This window comes from Leptidea sinapis, chromosome Z, assembly GCF_905404315.1.
Source record: "Leptidea sinapis chromosome Z, ilLepSina1.1, whole genome shotgun sequence".
Lineage (NCBI taxonomy): Eukaryota > Metazoa > Arthropoda > Insecta > Lepidoptera > Pieridae > Leptidea > Leptidea sinapis.
Genome location: NC_066312.1, coordinates 21,159,396 through 21,183,498, shown reverse-complemented (window position 1 = coordinate 21,183,498; position 24,103 = coordinate 21,159,396). Strand labels below are relative to the sequence as shown.

Below are 24,103 nucleotides of genomic sequence, written 5' to 3'. Positions count from 1 at the left end.
GTATACTCGCAACGGTGTAACTCGGTATGCACGCAAGAAATTATACTTCTTTGGCGTAACAAAACAAATGCTTAAAATTATTTATTCGTCGTGCTACTCTACGTTTGTAGAAAGAACAATATTGTAAAAATCGTGAAATTAATTATTGATGCGCGCGCATTTTAAAATTTCACTCTCATCATTTTTACATAACGCGCCTAAAGAGGTATAACTTCAACAAAGCATAATTAAATCAGGATCGCATTTAACCCGTCATCGCTGATTCATTCTCTATGCGAAAACGGGACACCGCTATCTTTCGATCGTGCGATTCCGTTGCACACGCACCGGTGGGCGGTATCATCTAGCCTTTTCTATAAAGCTAGTAGCTACCTTTAAAATTTAAGCCATTAAAGAGTTTATCAAGTCGTATACTATTACTTTTGAATACCTTATTCATTACCTCAACTAACTAGTGTATACTTTCAATCTTTGGTCAGCACAATATAACATAATACTGACATGCTCGAGTTTTTTCCAAGACGCTTTCTTCAGGTTTTAACGATTAGGTTTTTGTTATTAAACGAGATCTGACTACATACAAGGAGGCTACGTTACTTAAAGTAGAAACTATCGAGAGTCATCGCAAAGTCCAATACCTTGCGACTTTATTCAAAATACGATAAACGGTGGAGCTGTACTACAATTACAGTTTTCGTGTTGTTGTTTTGTGTTATATCTCTTGAGTGTACCAATCAAAATAAGACAACTAAATGCCACATAATTAAACAAAATAGTTAAAATGCTAGTTCGTAAAATATCATATTATTTTTATACATTCAATATGTAGTAAATCATACTTATTATTACCATAGGAAAAAGAAGCGCACGATAAAATGGCAGAAGACACAAAAGACCTCGAGAAGTTGGCTTCCAAGGAAGTGTTTCTTCAGGAGAAAATTCAAGAGTCCCTGGATAAGATAGCTGCACTGGGCACACTCCCCAACGCGCCCGATTTGCACACCAAATATGAGAAAATGTCGCTCAAGCAGGTACGCCCATGAAACTCAAACAATCTAAGTAGACCTTAGCCCTACCATGGAAACTAAGACCTTTTGACGTCAAACATTTAATTTATTGAATATATTGTATTTTTTAACCGACTTCAAAAAAGGAGGAGGTTCTCAATTCGTCGGTATGTTCTTTTTTTATGTTTGTTACCTCAAAACTTTCGACTGGGTGAACCGATTTTTATAATTCTTTTTTTATTTGAAAGCCGTGTGGTCCCATTGTAATTTGATCCAGATCTGTCCATGGCATCCATGAGAAAACCATAAAAGTCTTAAATTTGCTAATTTTTGTAGTCGGTGTCATCCGAGATAGGTTACTACATACATAGTTATAGGTGACATGTGCTTGAGTCGTGAGGAGGCGAGAGGCGAGAGCGGGTCGCGGCGGAAGAACACCGATTCCAAAAATAACAATAATCATAACTAGAGTTAGATTAATTAATTAGATAATTAATAATAATTTATTAATTAATAGACAATTATTTTTATACTTTTTAGTGCACATTATATTTATTGTTTTGGAATAGTGTTTTTGATGTCGGTTGTTTTTTGTTAAAAATTTCTTTTTATGAGAAAAAGTACGAGACGAGCAGGACGTGCTGATGGTAATTGATACGCCCTGCCCATTAGAATCCACTGCCGCTCAGGATTCTTGAAAAACCGCAAAAAATCTGAGCGGCACTACAACTGCGCTCGTCACCTTGAGACATATGATGTTCAGTCTCATTTGCCCAGTATTTTCACTAGCTATGGCGCCCTTCAGACCGAAACACATTACTGCTTAACGGCATAAATAGGCGCCGTTGTGGTACCCATAATCTAGCTGGCATCCTGTGCAAAGGAGCCTCGCACTGGAATATATTGTAAGATTATACTAAGTAGAAGTGAATGTGAAAACATAACTAAGAGAAATTTTTTACCCACTCTTTTTACTTCATTTGTTTTCATCTTGTTAAGTTTGTAATTCAACATCTACCGCATAATAAGTGTACTATTTCGGGTACAGCTTCTTCCTAAGGATAATAATTGCACCTTTGCGAAGAAATACCTGGACGGATTCTCGGACCAACAAACCATGATGTACGACCGTCTCATCAACTCGCCAAGTAATGATTGGGACATTTACTATTGGATTGTCCAGAAGAAGCCTACTCCAGAACAATTTGACAATGAGATAATGAATCTTCTTATGAAACATGTCAAGAATGAAGACCGCGTTATGCTTTCACAACCCGATTTGCACTAAATTCAACGCTTAATGTTATGGTTTGGTTATTAGTCAGAATAAAGTATTATTTTATTATAACACTAGCTGACCCGGCAAACGTTGTTTTGCCATATAAAGTATAATTCACGCGATAGTTTTATAATAATAAAATATTACCTATATTATAGCCTGTACATCATTTTGTTCTATTGTTAATAGTTTTTGCAGCGCACGCAAAAATAGGTTTTCGATTTTACACCTTGTGTTACAAAATAGCAATTTTATTACGGATCCCTAATTTTGAAAAAAAAAAAACATAGCCTACACTGAAAGAATCATTCAAATCGGACCAGTAGTACCAGAGATTAGCGCGTTCAAACAAACAAACAAACACTGCAGCTTTATAATATTAGTATAGATAAAATGAAATTAAATATCAAAGGTATTCGAAAATGAGTGTTATATTTATTAGCTTTGGACTGTATTTATAACCGATATTGTATTAAAATAAATAATATTATGTTACATTCACTAAATTAAATGAAGTAATTATATTTTTGAGGAGTCATAAGTTCTTAGTTTAATCCTTTAATAACATACTAAAATGCTCAAGTAGGTGTGTTAATCATAGGTATTTGAATATAGTGGAATAAATATAATAGTTTTTGTTATAATTAATATTGTGTTTTTGTAGTTATTTAAAGAATTGGAGAAAGCCAATCAACACCTGAAGAAATATAACCACGTCAACAAGAAAGCCCTGGATCAGTTTATCAGCTTCTCCGAGCAGAAGGAGAAGTTGTACAAGAGAAAAGAGGAGTTGGATATTGGGTAAGAACTACATACAAAAGTTTGATTTGAAAAGATCTCATACTAATCATAATCACTATGTGGTGGTCTATATAAACACATACCACATTAAGAATCTCCAGTACACTTATAGACTATATTCTATTTATTAACCGAAGCTCAACGCGGTTCAGTAGTTTTCCTTGAAAAAAAATTTGGTTGTTAATCATAGCTCTATTTGATCCCACGATACACTCTCCGACTAGTGTAGTAATTCAATGACAATCACAATGTTGTCATACATATATACGCTTCTTAAATATTTAATCTTATTGTAATTTAATGAAATGGCATGGCATATGTAAAAAAAAAAAATTTAAATAAATTATTCTTAGTTGTTAATATTTATAATTCAAACAAAACAAATCTTATAACTATATTTACATTACTATGACTCCATAAAATTGAGACTATCATTACGTGGAAGCGTACCAAGAATACTGGCAGCATTTCCACGTTCGATAGCTAGGCTGATCCGTTGACCGAAAACCTGCCAGCGGTAGGGTTTCCAGTGCCCTTATTGAATGTTAATATTCTTATTATATATATATTTAATAGTATTATATGGATAATATATATAAATGGATAATAAAATGGTTTTCAGCGGCGAGAAAATTCGGGAGCTGATAGAGACGCTCGAGCACCGCAAGCTGGAGGCCATCCAGTTCACGTTCAAACAAGTCAGCAAGAACTTCACGGAGGTGTTCAAGAAGCTGGTGCCGCAGGGCCGCGGATCGCTCATCATGCGTGTGGCCGATGAACTGGATGTCAACCCCGACGTAAGCTCACCACTATTAATAGTGTCATGCATTGAGTCCTCTCATTAACAATACTAACTAGATAGACAATAGCTAAGAAAGCGCGACGAAAAACTTGTTGCAGACAAGTATAGCTAACATTGTATTAGTAAAGTGATACGTTTAAAAGAAAATTTTAGACTATAAAGATACACTCACGCTGTGTTGTTAATAAACGCGAAGTAAAGATAAAAATACACTCACGTTGTGATTTTAATAAACGCGAAGTAAAGATAAAAATACACTCACGTTGTGTTATTAATAAACGCGAAGTAAAGATAAAAATACACTCACGTTGTGTTATTAATAAACGCGAAGTAAAGATAAAAATACACTCACGTTGTGTTATTAATAAACGCGAAGTAAAAATAAAGATACACTCACGTTGTGATATTAATAAACGCGAATTAAAGATAAAGATACACTCACGTTGTGATATTAATAAACGCGAAGTAAAGATAAAAATACACTCACGTTGTGTTATTAATAAACACGAAATAAAGATAAAGATACACTCACGTTTTGATATTAATAAACGCGAAGTAAAGATAAAGATACACTCATGCTGTGTTTTATAAACGAGAAGTAAAGTAAGCCCAATTTTTTTTTTGTGTTTATCTTGCCTTTGTCGCTACAGAATTACATCATAGGGAGAATTTTAAACTTGGAGTAACTTTTCTTTGCGTTTATTAATAACACAGTATATCTTCATTATCAAAGTGCAATATCGCATGCATGAAGAACGCGTCATTGGAGGGCTATTACTACTCATATGTCATAACTAGGCTGACTAACTTAAAACTCTACTCACTTGACGTGTTGAGCAGACTTTTGTTTTAGGGTAGGGATATTTATTGGAGAGTGATTGGTAGTCTATTGTATCGTACGCTAATGATTAAGTCTTTAGAGTGAACGTCCGTGCCGTAACATTAGTATCGACGATCCCCGCCACTACCAAATTGTTATCAATTTTTGTCATGCGTGGTCGATACTAATCTACAGACACAAAAGAACTTACTCTAGTGCGGTTTTTACGCAAAATAGGCGCGCAGTAGACGCCGAGTAGCCGAAAATAGTCCATGAATACCTATAGACCGTACACAGACTTTACTTACCTAAAACTTAGCTAAGTGTAAGCTTAGCATAAACTTTGATTTCGTTTTTATAGTCATTTGACAGCTGAAATTAAGTTTAAGCTAAGACAGCCCAGTGTAAAAGTCAACTCCGAGTTTTATCACACTCAGCTAAGGTTTACGCAAGTAAATTCTGAGCAGAGCTCTAAGTACGTGCTATAGATCTCAGCCTAAGTGTCAAGCAAGTACTTGTACAAGAAAACTCTTTTAGTTGCGATGACCATTGCGGTGAATATTTTGTGGGTATTTAATGAGACAGAGCTATAATGCTTGTTCCTTCAAAGTCGACTCGTCTTTACATTCCTTTATTGGTTGGCTAAAAATATATGGATTTACGCCCTCTCCATGAGAATATTAGTAAACTAAAAATTAAGCTTGATAGTTTTGTACTGTGTTTTACTTACGCTTTTCCCTTAATTGATATTAATCAATAATAGAATAAATTGATAACAATATATACAGCGGTTGCATAAAATGCTTTAGGACTGTTTTGGCAACTTAATATTTTCAAGTTTAGCCATATATTTCAATGTATATGACGTGGTCAGACCCTAAACCAAGGTGCGGGGTGATATTATCAAATCCAGCCTGTGTAATGTGTTGTGGGTGCAGCGAGCGAACGCGGAGCAGTTCTGCGGCGTCGGCATTCGGGTGTCTTTCACGGGCGGCGACGGAGACATGCGCGAGATGAACCAGCTCTCCGGCGGGCAGAAGTCGTTGGTTGCGCTCGCGCTTATCTTCGCGATCCAGAAATGCGACCCCGCACCCTTCTACCTGTTCGACGAGATCGATCAGGTCAGTGCCCGTACAACGTACCGTCACAGTGTTATGTACTCGTCAAACACACATCATTAGAATAGAATAGAAATATATTCACTTACCATATGTGTTGATAAGGGCTAAAATATATATAGAGGTCCCGGGTTCGAATCCTGGTAGGTGCAGTCATTTATATGATGAATATGAATGCTTGTTTCCGATGCTTTTTGATGTCATTTTTAATATACTAGATACTACTACTGCTTTGGAAACAAATGGCGCTCTGAGAGAGAAGAAGCGGCGCAAGAAATTCTTCCAGCAATCTATTTTTTGCGCTCTTCTTAATAGAGTATACAATATTATACTGTCATTGCTATTGCTGTAAAAAAAATCATAATCTAGTCCCAGGTTGTCCGATCACTTAGATATTCAACTGTGGAGTAATAGGATTTATGACAGAGCCATTTTTTAATAAAATATTTAAATTTATTTATTCAAAATGCCTGAACAGTGGCTGGTACTTTATTATAAGTATACCATAGTATGCCTTCTTTATCAAAGTATGTATTTTTCTTGAATTTGTGCTCAGTAAGTATACATAAAACAATATATGAAACTATTAGGCACTGGACGCGCAGCATCGCAAGGCGATCGCGAATATGATCCACGAACTGTCGAGCAGCGCCCAGTTCATCACGACCACGTTCCGGCCCGAGCTGCTGGAGCACGCGCACAAGTTCTACGGCGTCAAGTTCCGCAACAAGGTGTCACACGTCGAGTGTGTCTCGCTGGCGGAGGCGCGAGACTTCGTCGAGGACAGCGCCACACACGCATAATGCGACTTTGATTTACAGTCATGATTTACTTACGGCCGTTCCCAATATACTATCTACAAACCGAGATAAATTACTACCTTCTACTCTCAGTAATTAGCTGTCAATATACTGAAGCTGTCCCAAAATATCCGATAAGTCATGCTTATCGCCATATATTGGGACGCGAAAATTGCAATTTCCATACAAACTTCTATCGCTGGTAAGCTATTCCGTATATGTCATCCCATTGACAGACAGCGTGTACGGATAAGGTGAGTTACCGTCGATAAGTTTATTGGGACAGAAAATTACTATTTTTATCTCAAGTAGGCCGCAACCAGAGATAGACTGAATATTGGGAACGACCGTTAGATAATTTATACGTCTAGATAGTCTCTTGCTGTTAAACAACCGATAGAATCAGGCCAGAAATATCAGTTTAGTGTGCGTGAATTTCTCAAAATATAAACTGGTTTTAAAGTCTACTGTTTTCGACGTTTTAACAGCTGTCATAGTCTATCTAGACGTATAAATGATCTAAGCTTGTAGTGAAATCACTGACCTCTACTATTTACCACTGGACTAGCGACTGTCAAAGTGCTTTTGTGCCTGTTTGATATTTTTGCCGCTGTTGGCCATGTAGCGAGAGTCTGCGGTACTAAAACTAGTGATGACAAACAATCTCAGCAAACATCGATAAATGGTGGAAAATTAGTTACAAAAAAAAAATTGTGTACTTTATGACGTTGATTCCTGATATATAAATAATACGGAAAACGTCCGGAATTACTTCCAAATGCAAAAATACTTCAGAATATTGTACGCTTCTCTCGCAGCCATTTATATTATACGTCAAAAGTAAATACGGCACTTCAAATAGGCACAAAATTGCTGTCAAACATATAGAACAGCCTGTCCAGTCGTATGCATATAGGTCATTGCTGCTAGCCCATCAAATGTTCAATATGGCCGTGCGGCGTCAATCTCGCTTTAAACATCCTAGACGCACGGCGTGTTTAACATCACATGGATTGTATGTAATAATAACACATATATCGTGTTTCTCGTAGTGTTAAACATATAACTTTTCATATTTTCCTTTCTATAGGCTCGAGGAGATTAATATGTCTAGTATAAGTATATTATTTCAGTTTTTTTGTTTCGCTTATAAACATCTGCTGCCTTTAATAAGCTTGATATTTCTTTGTGTCCGCTATTTTATTATGAGGTGTAATGTGGAACTTGGATAAAATATTACTGGTTTAACAGAATTCCAATAAGGTAAATGATGACCGAGACTGCTTCGTTTTGTATCACTTGAGGTAGCTCAATCTCTTGTGAAAAAATTGTTTTTTACAGTTTGTTCTATTCGTTATTTAATTAAATTGTTTTTATGCATGGATTAATTGGATGATTACCTAAATACATTTGCAACTCAAATAATGTTAAACTGTATTTCTTATTAGCACTGGAAATCTGACTTGCATTTAGTGTGAAGTGCTTTGATATTTATTTACTTTTTTGATATTTAGTTTTGATGATATCTAATTGCAGATAGACGTAACGTTTAATATTAAGAAGAATTTTTTAGATATCTTTTAGAATAAGTTTTTATTTTATAAATTTCATATTAAATATAACAAAATTTGTTCATTATTTAAAAATTATTAGTTATAATAACGTTCTATGATGATTATTTTCTATTAAGTGTAAGGTGCTTGTGTCTTCGAACGATGTTCGTCTTGTCTAATGATTGGACAATGAAGATCGTAAATCTCGAGATGAGTTAAAATTCAGAAGGCAATTTTATATTTTGTTGTTTTTTAAAGTTTAAGAGAACTTATTTTAAATTAATACAAAAATGTCTTCATACCAAAATGGCTGTTTATTTAACCAGCTCTGGCTGAATGGATGTAGATACATCATTTGAGTGAATCCGATGACTTACTTTCATATAAGATATATATTTGTTATTTCCTTCCAGAATACACGTTCTAACATCAATTCTGTTTGATAGTGAAATAAATATAATTTATAGCACAGGTTGAAATGGTTCAATATTGAGAATTATTTACATTTCAATTTAAAAGATTAGTCAATTGTGCACACAGTTCTAGATTATTTTATTTTGAACCTAATACTGGTAGTCCCTCATTTAATTTCCCTTACTTGTGTAATCATCTGTGACATATCGTTAATCAATGTTACATACGAGTATTGTAAAACAAAGTCTTTCACCGCGTCAGTCAGTTTGCGATAAATTAATAAAACTGCTGCATCGATTTTCATGCTGTTTTAACTTTTTTTTCACTTTTTTTTAAGTATATTTTTAAGTTTTTGCACGTAAAGGATTACAGGTTATTTTTTATACATTAAGGATATTTATCGGAGGTGGTGGGAAAAAAAGCCGTCTGGGAGCTTTCCACGAAAACGCTGTTAAACCCATTGAGATATAACAATATAATGTACCTATGATAGAATTGTGTATCTCATATAAGTATTGACAGATCAACGTCTGTTGGGTCAGCTAGTTGATAACTGATTTAGAATTAGCTTGTAATATAAGTTTGTTGTTTACAATTTTTCAAAATAAAAACAAATAGCCTATGTAATTGTGAATCAAAATTCTAGGAATTTCTAGATATAAACTGTTTTATGTTGGCCTTAAAAATAGTTTTTCATTTAAGACTGCTATTCCTTGCCTATCCGTGACATTTTGTTAATAATTATTATAGGTTAAGGATTGTTTGGTTGATTGGGCTGGATGTCCCAGGGGAATGCCCATTTTAGGCTATCAAACGCCCAGTTTTATTAAAAAAAAAACTGCATGTTTTTCTCTTATTAAAATATTAATATATGCAGTGCTGCCAATTACTAATGACGAAGTGATTCACTTGATTTAATCGATTTTGAACCTATGAATAATAATCTATCTATTTGTTACAATATGATATGGTATTATTGTTGTCATCAAACAAGTTTTATATACCATTATTATGTGAATAGCTTTTGTTTTATAACAATTGGGCGTGTTTACCTACAGCCATAATATACCTATTCATTGGAAGTAGTTGCAATTATATTGTTGCACTATGCAATTGTTAGTTATACAGGCACACGTAACATGCAGTTTTACTAATAACAGTATTAAAAAAGAATTAAATAGATTAATTGAATATGCAATTTCGAAAAGGGCACGTATCTGTAAATTTGGAATGTTCAGGACTTAAAAAAAACTAAATATTTTCCAAACCATTGTATTATATCTAAAAGTAGCTATTGAGTAACATTTTGGTATTAATTTGCTTTCAAAAATGATTCAAATGATTTATTTTAATATTGATTTAAATGTGTTATTAGATATTTAATATTTGTGAGATGTGCCCTTTTCGAAATTAAGACTAATTGTGTACAATAAATGAAACAAAAAAATCATAAGAAACTTGTGTAACTTTTATTTTAAGCATCATAAATATCGACTTTAATTATTAAAGTTGATATTTATTTATTCGATATCTTTATCTATTATTTGGGAACATCTATGTCATCGTAAAATGTCAACATACAAATCAACTTCCGTTTGTATTTGAGTGTGCGTTTTCAATTTGATTTTCTCTGTTATTGCTTTTTAACCCAAATATTTATTTTGTTATTGTTTTGGCCTATCGCAGATGACACACTTTTTGTGCTATCGAGTCTTAATTGAGCGCAAAATATCTTTGGAAGATATTTTGCGCAAGAAGACTCAACGCACACGACGTATACCTTCGGTCATTTTGTCGGCAAGGCTATAGGGATGTACGCAATGGAAGTACAGAGTACTAGAGATATTAAAAAAGAAGAAGAAACAGAGAATTATGGGTTCATCCTATTCTTTCAGAAAGATTATTAAAGGGATAGTTTCATATTAAACATTCAGTTTTAAAACTATATCCAAATAAATTAGCACGCTTCATCCCACAATTTTAATTTTATATTTCTCACCCTCATGATACTCTGCCAAAGATCATACAGTGCTGGTCTGTCATCTGCGATAGGTCTTTGCAGTCCTTAGATTCAATTCCTGGACGATCTGCTTATAATGAATGATCCCCAAAATAATGCGTAGGATAAGGAAAACGTATTTGAATTTCGATAAAAAGTAGTGATGTTATGAAAACTAAAAGCGTTTTTCTTAAAAACCCATTCTTTTTGTAATCCATATTGTAATCCAAATATACTTTTCTGTGTGTGTGCAATCGTAGCCGAAGTTTGTATACCCCTGGTGTGTTGTTTTACTACATTGACAAACATTTAAATTTAGTGATATAATAACGTATTTAAGTTGGGAAGTATGAATATTTATGAATATCCATGTTTAATTGTATTGACATGTTAGTAGACAGTAAACATTCAAAATTAGTTAATTGTGTTTTATTTTTAATTCATTTACCTAATATCTCGTCAATTCAATATGAGGAACAGTAGTGTTCTTAATATAATATATTGTGTATGCACACAAGTTCTGGTCGTTGTCGAAAGCTGCTCTTGGTAACTACAACCAGCCGTTTCTGCCGCCGTTGCACATGAGGAATGACACCCTGGCCCATACGGCAAAAGAGAAAGCCGATCTCCTGTGCGCTTTTTTTGCCTCCAACTCGACTCTTGACGGCAACAGAAAACACCGCCGACCATCCCGCGGTGTCATATCTCTATGCCTGAAGTACAATTCAGTCAGAAAACTGTTAGGTGAGCTCTGTTTTCGTTGGACGTCAGGAAGTCGAGCGGGCCGGATGGCATTTCTCCAATCGTACTTAGAACGTGTGCCCCTGAGTTGACGCCGGTGCTAACGCGTTTATTCCGGCACTCTTATACAAAAGGCCTAGTCCCTGACTCATGGAAGTCAGCCCTTGTCCATCCGATCCAAAAAAAAAGGTGACAGTTCGGATCCGGTAAACTACAGGCCTATAGCTATTACCTCCCTGCTCAAAATCATGGAGAGCATAATTAACCGCCAGCTCTTGGTATACCTAGAGGGTCACCAGTTGATCTACGATCGACAGTACGGCTATCGCCATGGTCGATCGGCAGGTGATCTTCTGGTATACCTAACACATAGATGGGCGGCGGCTATCGAAAGCAAGGGGGAAGGCCTGGCAGTTAGCCTGGATATAGCGAAGGCCTTTGATCGTGTATGACACAAGGCGCTTCTCGCAAAACTTCCATCATTTGGGCTTCCTGAGAGCTTATGCAAGTGGACCTCCAGCTTCCTCACTGGGCGCAGCATTCAGGTCGTTATCGACGGTCATTGCTCGAATCTCAAGCCCGTGAACGCTGGAGTGCCCCAAGGCTGTGTGCTATCTCCCACACTTTTTCTTCTGCATAGCAATGTTTGTTGAAGGTGTCCAAAATATCATTGATATGCAGACGACAGCACGGGCGATGTCATATACACGGGCCATGCAGGTCTCTTTCGGGAATTCGTCGACCAGTGCCGGGAGCAACTTGTGTCTTCTATCGAATCCTCTCTTGAGAACGTCGCGAAATGGGTTAAATTGAACCTTGTCCAATTTAACCCCCAGAATACTCAAGTTTGCGCGTTTATCACTAAAAATACCCCATTTGTCGTATCACCGCTCTTCGACAACACTTACTTCAAACCGCAGGTCCGGCCACATATGCAGTATTGCTGTCATCTCTGGTCTGGCGCACCCCTGTATCAGCTCGATCCATTTGACCGCGTGCAGCGCAGAGCAGCTCGAATTGTCGGGGACCCGGTGCTCTGTGAACGGCTGGATCAATTGGCGTTGCGTAGAGACATCGCTTCATTGTGTGTCCTCTACCGCATTTATCATGGGGAGTGTTCCGAAGAGCTGTTTCACCTGATTCCTGCCGCCGAATTCCATCTTCGCACGACACGCCACAAGTTAGGATAAAAAAGCTACGGCAGTGTTAGCTGTTTCAAGTTGAACGGAGCTTGGCAGCTGTGTGAAAGAGGGTGGGGGGGTTAGCCTTTTTGGTGGGAAGCAGAGGTAACTATATTTCCCATTGGCTGGTATCATATTGATAAATCTTTTAACTAAAACTAGTTGCACTGGCTTTACTTCTGATTTAGTTTGTACGGAAACAACTTTTGATCATGTAAATAGTTTTATTTTAAGAAATTATTAAATCTTTTTATTAATAATACTTATTTATTACTATTATGTAGCATCAGTACCTATATTACAAAATTTATTTATCACAAGTCTAACATAACATTTAGAAACTTATGTATTATTCGTCTTGCTTTGTACTCTTTGATCTTTCACATCGCTAGAGTTATAGTACCCTAAAGTGCGGCTCGTACGCGCCCGCGCCATAGTTGTCTGTTTCTAGCTTGCTTCTGCTTTATGGAAGTTTTTGAAACAGACCCTAATACACAGGGGTACATAACAATAACGTTAGGACCATTTCATTCTCTTCTCTTTTATTTTGTACTGCAGAACCTGCACCTCTTGTATGTGATGATCTCTTCTTACTTTTGTAAGGCACATATTTTATGTGCGTTTTTTTAGAGTAATTGTCACTCAGCGAGGCGCAACCTAAAGTCCCGGTGTGAATATGGTGTTATAATATGGGTTTGGTTGTATGTGATGTATGCATTAATTATGGATCCGTCAAACACAAAAAAGAAAAGACGCATCCAAAATATACGCGATTTTCTGCTGATTGGGAAAGAGAATCTGTAGTGCTCAAACAGGTCACTCCACCCATGCTCAGTGTGATGAAGCGATCGCTTTAGGGTACAAAATTTTAAGCTCGTATTAACTTTACTATTGGTGAAAGCCTTTTTATTTTAAGGGGTTGTTTCACAATGTCCAAGTAAGTTACCTATCGAATAAAGACATCATTTGCGTTTCACAATGTATATAGATAGTGTTATCTAGCAGGTAAGGGTAATTTAAATTATACTCGTAGGATGGATGTAGTAAACGTAGTGCTTAAATTCTCTTTGGTGTTAGCAGATATCATAGTTACCCTTTGAATATAGACAGTTATCTGATGGATCGCCTGACAGAGGGACAAACATTTGCCAAAATGATGTCAATTTATGGTAGGCGAGCCTACGAGCTAAATAGAGATTTACTCGAGCGTCGGGGGCACCTATTGGATTGTGGGGATTGGATGCTAAAAATAATAATTATATGATGACACATCATATATTTTTTTTTCGGTTTGCATGGTAGGGGTGGACATATGAAGGGGTAGAAAATAAGAAAAAATATTAAGTGAACCCTATTGTAGCCCCTATTCAAAAGACTCACGATTTGGATGTGACCAAAGATTATGAAAGATTTTTGAAAATGCAAAAAGTTGTGACCATGAAATACTCAAGCGCGTCAGGTTATTTTACAGACGGTTCATCTTAATGACCTTGTCGTTCTTACCCATAATCTGACAATTATGTGGAGGAATTCGCTTAATCTCACTGTTTATTCTGTTTCTTTCCGATTTCGAGTTAGATTATTGAAATGCACACTTTCTGCATATAATTAAACCTTACCTCATCTGTCGCACTCAAGTTGTTCCAACGATTGATTTTTTTTAACTAATCTGATTGGCTGTTCTAGACGTTCGATCATATACAGGCTGGTTTTTTGAGAAGGGCGGTGATGGTCAAGTCAGAAACAACGAGACTCAGAGAAAAGTTGTGAAAGGAGCAACAACTGCATATTTGGATTTTTAAATTTTTTTGAGCTTTTGACGGAAATCGACCCTTATGATTTTTCAAAAAAAAATACATCCTGTACTATATTTTAAAGGTACCTATGTCGTATCGTCCCGGAAACACCGCACAAGGAAGCTCTTAGACGCTCATCTACCACGGAAAACGTTCCGAAGAGTTGTTTGAAATTATTCCAGACGCAAAATTCTAATATCAAGCCACACAGGCTTTCATCCATAGTGTGCTTTGGACAAGTATTTTAAATGAGGGAGTTGTCTTTGATAACTATATAAACCGAGAACCACAGCAGCTTGCATTGAAGAGAAGAGAATGAACAGCAGTGATCCTACTACCAATCTAACAGTGTATGTAACGTGGCATTTAATAAATAACCAGTTAATACGTAAGTATCCATAGCTACTCTGTGGTACCAGTATAAATAATTTTTTAAGACAAAATGTAAAATAAATAAAAATGTTCACTAAATTTAATTAGAGAAGTACAAAAACTTTTTGTTTTTTTTTGTATTTCGATTTTAGTTATTATCTAGATAGAATTAATATTTCTAGATAAAGTCGAGTCATATAGGTTAGCAAATATGGAAACAAATTTAAGGTAATATATATATATTTATGGTGAATGAATAATATTATAATTTACTTCCGCAAGCAAGATCAAGCAGTAGGTTTGTGTAATGCCAGACAGTTACAAAAAACTCTGTCTCTATAGACAGAAGCTCCAAAGAAAACCTTTGGATTTCGAGTTAAATTTCGTAGACTTTAACAATATTTAACAAATGCACCATAAAATATTTTAACCTAATTGGCTAATGATATAGCGCTGAATAAAAAAATATATGGCGCTTATGTTAATTAACCTTGTATGGTTTAGCTTAATTATAAAATGTATTTTAATATCCTCTAAACTGATATTGGATTACCAAGCATTAAACTCACGTCATGCCGCTTCAATATTTTTATTATTTTTAAAATTATTTTAATACTTTACTAATTCGTCTTTGCAACGCACCAAATTATACTATAGACTATATAGAGTGTGATTTCGTTCAGTCTATGTGACTCAATGAGACTCCTCGGCCTACTCATTGTACGTACCTAATCCGGCGTTCCTTTGTCTTTCCACCACGACGAGACTCGTAAGAGACGAGTACCCACTCAGACATGAGCTCGACCCTCTATGATTCATATCAATTTGTTGTTGTACTACAGGAGACTGCAATGCTTAACGTCGGCAAAGTTAGCAGTTTTATAGCTAATGGTTTAATAATTTACCATTAAAAGTGTTAATGTGATAATAGAATGTATTGATAGATATTACTAATGTTATATATAACTTCCCTTTCTTGGCGTGCGTCCGTGCAGAATAGGATGTCGCTTTGCCAATTTAATTGCTGACAGGCTTGCCCTGCATGTTTCAGTATGGCAAATCTCTCTGTTATCCCTACTTAAACATTTTATTGAGATAAAACCTTTAGTTCCGAATGCAACGGGCAGCTACTTGTATAATATATAGCATGTTTATTGAGCTAAGAATTTTGGGTTGTATCCCTTTGTAATCGTCGCTCTAATAATAATTGTAATTTTTTTCAGGTACTTTGTAATATTTTTGTGACGTGGGAGAGTGAGATGGCCGTCTTACGATAAAATGCGAATGAACAAAACTCTATCAGATTAGTACCACATTCGCAAGGTTTACCCGAGGTTTAGTTACTTTCTCGAAGTTTTCGCATAAGTTAGCGTCAACAACCGATGTCCACCGGCCATACCTCTACTTTTTTTCTGCTATCGTATTCTGGAGAGGTACAGTTCCGCTGGTCGCCGAGGATTTGGAATTTCAGAGAAATTAAAAGAGATAATTGAATTGTGGCCAATATCTCGTTTTTATTTTAAATGCTCATCAATTAGTTTGATATCAATTACCTTCCAAGTAAGTAACATTAGACAGAAACTTATCTCAATAAACATTTATAAAATGGGCTTTGATAGACAGGCGGACAGACAGCGGAGTTCTTAGTAATAATGATCGCATTGGTCGCCCTCGTGCTTAGAATATTTAGTGTCAATATTCTAAGCCCTGGTGCTTCAGGTACGGACGGACCTATAACAAATGACACACAAGTTCTGTACTATTTAATTGCATGTGACTTATACTTTGCTATGCTGTTTATGGTATTATTTATTTATTTATTTATTACACTTTTTTGACACCACTTTAACAAAATATAACTTAATTACTAACATAAATAAATTTAAAATAATTTAAAATAATTACTAACATAAATAAATTAAATTATATACTTAAATTTTTAATAAGTTTATATTTGCAATTAAATCTTTTTTATCATTATATTATACTAGCGGATCCGACAGTCGCTGTGCTGTCAATAGAAAAAAATTATGTACCTAAGTATTCAGGAATAATGTAGTCTAAAGCCATCGGAAAATAGTAATTAAAGTTAATGATTTTATAATAATATGTAGTAATAAAATGATAAGGTTTAATTACCAGCTTTTACATTTCAACTTTATAATTGCCAACTTTTAAAGTGAATTATTAAAATAGATATAGTATGTTATCCAAGAAATACAGATCATCAGATTCTGTCGCGGACTTTTCTGTAGACCTTTTTTTCTTTGGAAAAGGAGGAAAAACGAGCGTACGGGTCACCTGGTGTTAAGTGATTACCGACGCCCACATTCTCTCGCAACACCAGAGGAATCACAGGAGCGTTGCCGGCCTTTAAGGAAGGTGTACGCGCTTGTCATGTCGAATCGTCCCGGAAACACCGCACAAGGAAGCTTATTCCGGAGCTTTGTAGTACGTGGAAGAAAGCTCCTAGAAAACCGCATTGCGGAGGCCAGCCACACATCCAGATGGTGGTGGTGATCGGCGCCGGGAATCAGGTGAAATAACTCTTTGGAACATGCAACGCAAAGTGATCCAGCCGTTCACAGAGTACTTATTTAAGATACACAATTCCACCATATATTATTTTGTTATATCTTTAAAGGGATTAAACGGCATTTTCGTTCAAAGCTCCCAGACGACCTAGTTTTTCTGACTCCTCCAGCAAATATCGTTAATCTTAACAAATTGTATAAACCTTCCCCAAGAACCACGATTGACGCATTAGTGAAAACAACATGAAAATCGGTGTAGTAGTTTTTGAGTTTATCGCGAAGAGACAGGCCGATCGATGTGGTGTGAATTTGTTTTAGGCTGAATCTATTAATACGGGTACTGTACGAACAATTTATAATTATTAATACGGTTACCGTACGAACAATTTATAATTATTAATACGGGTACTGGACAAACAGTTATTATTAGGCTGTTACTATTCATCCGGCAACTGGACGAATGAATTTAGTTAGTCGTCCGATTATCGGATTAACGAGAAAAAAGACATCATTGAATGAAATTTAACTGTTCTAATATAACTTAACCTAACCAATTTTAATGAATTGTAGTTGATAGAGATTTGGTCCACGATAATAGTGCTACCACTCTTATTACAACGTAATACACAGTTTTCAAGAAAAACCAAAATGAAAGTCTACCCTCCCCCTCCCTAATTTGTTAATGGGGGAAAACGCCTACAATTTGGTTCTGGCACTCGCCGTCCGCTGCTCGTGCGTTGTTATTTATGTTTGGCATCAAACAAAAGAAGAACTAAGTAAATCGGATCATAAATCTCAGAGTAATCGGTGTACATACATTAAAAAAAACCCGATCGATTTGATAACCTCCTCCTTTTTGAAGTCGGTTAAAGAAGGGAAAAAACAATAGTAAGTAACAACACTCGAAACGAAGTGTAATTATATAAACTATGACAGAGCCATAAAGGGATTTAGGACTTGGAATGTATTATCTGGTTCAACTTTAACTGTAATTAACTCGCCGCGACGTCTATCATGGATTAACTTAATAATAATTAATGGTTGTTGAAAGTTGTTGCTTGATCGGCCCTCCTGTTTTGATTTTATGATTTTACAAGAGAAGGGGACAACTTTTCTCGTCCTATAATTAGTGACTAATTATAAAAGTTATAAAAGGCATTATTTTTCTTAAAATTGATTTCTTTTGAAATCTTTTTGAAGTTCTTCTAATATACTTGATACTACTACCGGTATCTCATTAGAATCCCATTTTTTAATTTACATTTATGAGTATTTCTAAGTCAAAGAAAATATAGCCTCCGCATAAGTTATCACCAACGTATCATATACTTACACCTTCTCCGAAATGGTACAAGTTTTATTTCGATCGGTTCAGTAGTATTCGCAGTATAACCGAGGAAAAAACCGGCTATACATTTATTGCTATAAAATATATTCTCGATATAGACTCTGACGTCACATAAGCTCCGTGGAAATGGCGCGTTTGAATATAATATTGCCCCAAATTAATATTAGGGATTTAAGTATGACATTGCTGATTTGTACTGAAAAATTGAAATTCGTTTATTTTTAGTTTAACATATTTATTTAGTCAAAATAAAAATAATGACCATTATTATCTATACATTGCTGCCATCTAATAGGAAGGCTATTTATGCAATAGAGCTGATTTAGATTCAACCAACCATGTGCATTTTGTACTGTCTCCTGAGACGAAAACTTTTAATCAAGTAGAAAATTGTCCAAATCAAGAAAAAAATGGGTACTCCGTAGGAGCACGGTCTGGTGAATACGGAGGGTTACGAATGGTTTCTAAGTGCAGTTCCTGTATAGTTAAAACGGTTTCTCGTTCTGTATGAGGTCTCGCGTTATCATAGAGCAATAATGGTCAAGATCGATTCATTAGTCGGGGCTGTTCCACTGCTAGTTTTGCTATCATTGTTCGGACTTTGGAGCAGTGGGTATTTGCCGGTATTTGCTTGACCAGATCGGAGAAAGCTATAGTGCATAACACCATGCTGAGACCACCAAACAGTTACCATTAACTTTTTATTGGTAAGCTATGTTTTAGGACACTGTTGTTGCGTTTGACCTAGGGTCAACCATTGCGGATAACCGTTAGCGTTAAAGCTTAAAGAATGCGCTTTTTATCGCATGTCACGATTCGATAAAATATTAATTCACTTCTGTATTGATTTAACAAGTGAACACAAGTTTTAACACGCGTTTCTTTCTGCAGATCAGTCAATTCATGAGGCACCCATTTTTCATATTTTTTATTTTATTGATTTGACGCAAATGAGTCAGTATTGTTGGTAAGGTAACGTTAAACCATGCCGCTACATCCTGAGAAGTTAGGCTCGGATCGGCTTACACCATTAATTCATTGTTATTCACTTGTGTTTGCGGTCTTCCACGTGGTTCGTCATTCAGATCAAAGTTTCCACTACGAAATCGTTTAAACCAAAATCGCATGGTGCATTCATTAGCTCTGCCCTCTTCAAACGCAACGTTGATATTGCGAGCTGTTTCTGCTGCATTAATTCCTTGTCGGAACTCGTATATTCAAAAAACACTCGAATGTTCGAAGTATCGATCTTTCTTGTCTAAACTGAATAAAAAATACAACTGAAAGTCGATAACCGAATGTTGCTGTTGTTTTTTAAAAGACGAAGTGAAAAAGGTTTCACTCAAAAGTCTCACACCATGAAGAATCTATGTTAATTTGAAGTACCTATAGTTACAATAAAACGGCAATTTCATTGCATTTCATTTTAAATCATGCATATACCATATTTCAATTTATTGTAACGTAATCCCTTAAATTAAATATATCTTATACTGGGATGCTAAAATTCATAACTAAAAGGGGGAATTTAAATTTACCTTAATGCATATCCGACTTCATATATGAACAACAAGATTTTATATAAAATTTATGAACTAGATGGTGTAGTCTTTTATTATTACTGCGCTAACATTTATGGGTTTACGCTATGTTTATTGCATTCACCTAAGCCCGATATTGAAAACTGAAAACATAGACATACTCAATAGATTGTTTGAAATTCATCTGTCAACTGCTATACAATATGTAAATTAATCTGTGGCCTTTGTTGGCAACATCGCGTCGATTCACATGCAAATTGGGAATCGACCCTACTTCAGCTCTCGAACATTTCGCTTAATTACTCGAGCAAGAAAACGCCCACTGTCTAATTCACTTCTTTTTTTATTCAATTTTACGTTTTTCTGTTCTCGTTGACTGTAGGTTTATGTTTAACTAATGTTTATAGTGCCACTAACTTATCTGTTCAGGTGGACAAAATTCAAACTATAGCAGCTCCAAATGTTTACCTTGCAATGATTTTCTGAGTGTTATATTAATTATTATTGGTCTAATTGTTTCTATAAGTACCTATAGTAAAATGTTGAAGAAGTCTTTAAGCGACTTATACAAGGGTGAAGTTTCCAGGCCCTCGGCTTCGCCTTGTCCTTGTGGTGGTATTTTTAACCGTCTTCAAAAAAGGAGGAGGTGCCCAATTCGTCGGTATGTTTTATCTTTTGTTTTTTTATGTTTGTTGCCTCAAATTTTTCGATTGGATAAACCGATTTTGATAATTCTTTTTTTATTTGAAAACTGGTGCTTCCCGTGTGGTCCCATTGTAATTTGGTCCAGATCTGACAATGGCATCCATGAGAAAACCATAAAAGTCTTAAATTTGCTATACATACGTATAGCAAAGTGATGATAAATTTACGAATAACTCAATATCGCGCCAACCGATTTCGATGATTCTTTTTTTATTGGAAAGGGAATAAGGCTTCAAAGAAAGTTTGGTGAGAGTTTGGTTAGGTTCTGATTACGGAATCCATGGCAAAGTAACGGAACTCTTCAATTCTTAGGAGCAAATTAACGATACTCGGCCGAATCTTTTTTGTGCTATCCAGATATTTAAGTCATCTACCATAACATAGTTATGGTCAAGTAATTGTCGTAGTCGAATATGATGATCAATGGGACTCCTTAACGACTTACAGTAAGGGTGCGATCTGTGGCAGAATTTTTAACTGTCTGTAATCAAATCTGTGCAAAGCACTTACGTTCATTGCTGTATTGAAAAATTTAGTATATCTACGCATATTTAGAAAATATTTTAGTTAGAGTACTTCAAATACACTAAAAATCATAAAATAAAAAAATATTTTACAAAAAACAACCGACTTCAAAAACACTATTACAAAACAATAGATATAAACTGCACTAAAAAGTATAAAAATAATTGCTTATTTTTATACAATCTAATTAATTAATCTAATTCTAGATACGATTATTGTAATTTTTTGAGTCGGTGTCATCCAAGATAGGATTGTTACTATATACATAGTTATAGGTGAGATGTGCTTGAGTCGTGAGGAGGCGAGAGGCGACAGCGGGTCGCGGCGGAAGGACACCGATTCCAAAAATAACAATAATCGTGACTAGAATTAGATTAATTAATTAGATTGTATAAAAATACGTAATTATTTTTATACTTTATAGTGCACATTATATCTATTGTTTTGTAATAGTGTTTTTGAAGTAGGTTGTTTTTTTCTTAAAATTTTTCGTTCCAAATTATCTTGTTCCATACTCATAAAGTAACTTATAGCATTTAATATCAGTTAGAAAATTTGGATAATTTTTTATTGTACTAGGTAATACTGAAAATGTTTAGAAAATGAAAAACGGCTTATTTACTTATACTTTTATTGATTTTCGAAGTAATCTCCGTCCCTCTCTACACATCGTCGCATTTGATGGAAGCACTGAGAAAAGCAGTGGGTCCATTCTTCCTTAGGGGTTCTCTTCTATGGCATTTTCATACGCTTTCACCGCATCTTCAGGGCTCGTAAAGCGAATACCTCGAATTTTATCTTTAGTTCTTGGGAATAAATAAAAGTCAAGTAAAAGTGGTGGGATGAAAGGAGGCGGATGATTCATTATCTCGACACCTGCCATAGTTAAATATTCAACAGTCCATTTTGCGGAATGCGCTGAGGCATTGTCGTGGTGAAGGAGGATCTTGCTTCGAGTGCGCTGCTGTAGTATTTTTTGTAGACAACAGGGAAACAGCGATTGATATACCAGTCTGAAGTAACTGTTCTTCCATCTTCTATCATAACTGTCGCGAAATGACATTTCCGACCAAAGAATGAGGCAATCATCTTTTTTCCTTGACTTCTTCCTTTCTTTACACTAGTTGGCCGATCCTCGAAAGGAAACACCCAATGAGCTAATTGACTTTTGGTTTCGTCTTCGTAGCAATATATCCAGCTTTCATCAACTGTGACGATGTCAAATACAGAATTTGAGTCACCACCGTTGAACTTATCTAACATTTGGCGACTCCAGTCCATGCGAAGGTGTTTCTGGTTGTTGGTTGAAGTATGGGGAATCTATCTGGTACAAAGCTTCCTGACGCCTAAATGTTTATATAATATTTTTTGAACTTGACTCATACCAATGCCTAGGTTTGCTCGTATCTGCTGATAGGTCACTCTCTTATCTTCCTCTATCATGCGTCGCACAGCACTGATGTTATCTTTAGTAGTCGCTGGTAAAGAACATCCCTCACGCGGATCATCATTGAGATTGCTACGTCCACGCTTAAACTCGTTAAACCAATTGTAAATAGTGGTACGAGACGGGGCTTCATTAAGAAATGCTAATTGCAGCCTAACATAGCTTTGTTGTTGAGTAAGCTCACAACGAAAGTCATAATAATCAACAGTCATTGACCGAAAATTTTCTCGCGTTAGGTTCATTTTCACGTATAACAAGAGTTTTAGATTTGCCGCCAATTCACAAAAACAAATGACAATTGAATGCAATATACTACATTAGGTTACCAAAGAGTTCTTAAATTGAAATTCAAAAAAAGGTTTCATCAGCAATGTTTCTAACTGGCCAGTTCTACACATTTTCAGTGTTACCCACGTATTTTAGATTACATTAGGGGATAAATTTTATAATATTTCTCTACCAATTTGAGACATATGTGTCGTTTGTTGTTTGTGTGATGTTTATAAAGATGTAGTGTCGTATTAAAAAAAATACTGTAATGTCTAATGTATCAATATATATTTTAAAAGAATGAAAATAGCAAAATTTAATCGAATGTATGATTTAAATGTACAATGTTCTAGTGGCTATGTAAAATAAGTTTCACTCTGAAATCACACCAAGGAGCATTATTTTATTTAAAAATAACCAGTTTTTTTCAAGTAAAAGTAATCTTTTCAAACAGATCACTGTTTGCAAACATTACTTTTCAAATAAGCGTGATCACTCGATTCTTTACAAATGTTCAACAGGTACAAATCTAAGCGTTACTTTTCAGTCTGATTAAATACCCACAAAACAAGATTCTCAAAAACAAATTGTTGTTGTTCTTGCAACTTCAATTTTAATTAAAATTTAAAAAATTGAAAGATGAGAGCGATTTGAAAGTTCTGTAGATAGTGCCTATTATTAAAAAAATACCACAGTATTAGCTACATACAGGATCTTGCAAAGAGTGATTAAAGTGAAAATCTTGAGGACATCTTTTATAATAATATACCTTAGATTTATGCATAGTTGCTGACTTTACCAACATTAATTGTAAATTTTTATTGGGTAAAAAATTCAATTTAAGCTGATTTCCGATTACCAACAGTTCAATAAGCAAAGAAATTATTAAAATATATAATTAAAAGCATTTAATCTGGCTTATTTCCAAGATAAAAACCGACATTCGATTAATATATTTTGTGTTTCATGGATATTGTCGGGCAAATCGTCGTGGCTGTTCCGCAAAATTTGATGCAATATTTAATAAATACGATTAAGTATTTAACGATG

At 35.3% G+C, this 24,103-nt stretch overlaps 2 protein-coding genes across 3 annotated transcripts in view; one reads left to right on the top strand and one right to left on the bottom strand.

Annotated features, from left to right (window-relative positions):
* Window positions 1-11,010, top strand: part of LOC126978680 (structural maintenance of chromosomes protein 3-like) — a 32,308-nt gene extending 21,298 nt beyond the window's left edge. For both annotated transcript variants that reach the window (XM_050827676.1, XM_050827678.1), the window contains exons 19-23: window positions 855-1,031; window positions 2,951-3,087; window positions 3,710-3,884; window positions 5,648-5,830; window positions 6,418-11,010. In XM_050827676.1, coding sequence (XP_050683633.1) covers window positions 855-1,031; window positions 2,951-3,087; window positions 3,710-3,884; window positions 5,648-5,830; window positions 6,418-6,630 — 885 coding nt within the window. In that variant the 3' untranslated portion in view covers window positions 6,631-11,010. The remainder of the gene's footprint in view (window positions 1-854; window positions 1,032-2,950; window positions 3,088-3,709; window positions 3,885-5,647; window positions 5,831-6,417) is intronic.
* LOC126978695 (LITAF domain-containing protein-like) overlaps window positions 1-24,103 on the bottom strand; it is a 221,539-nt gene that overhangs the window by 140,818 nt on the left and 56,618 nt on the right. The window lies entirely within an intron of this gene.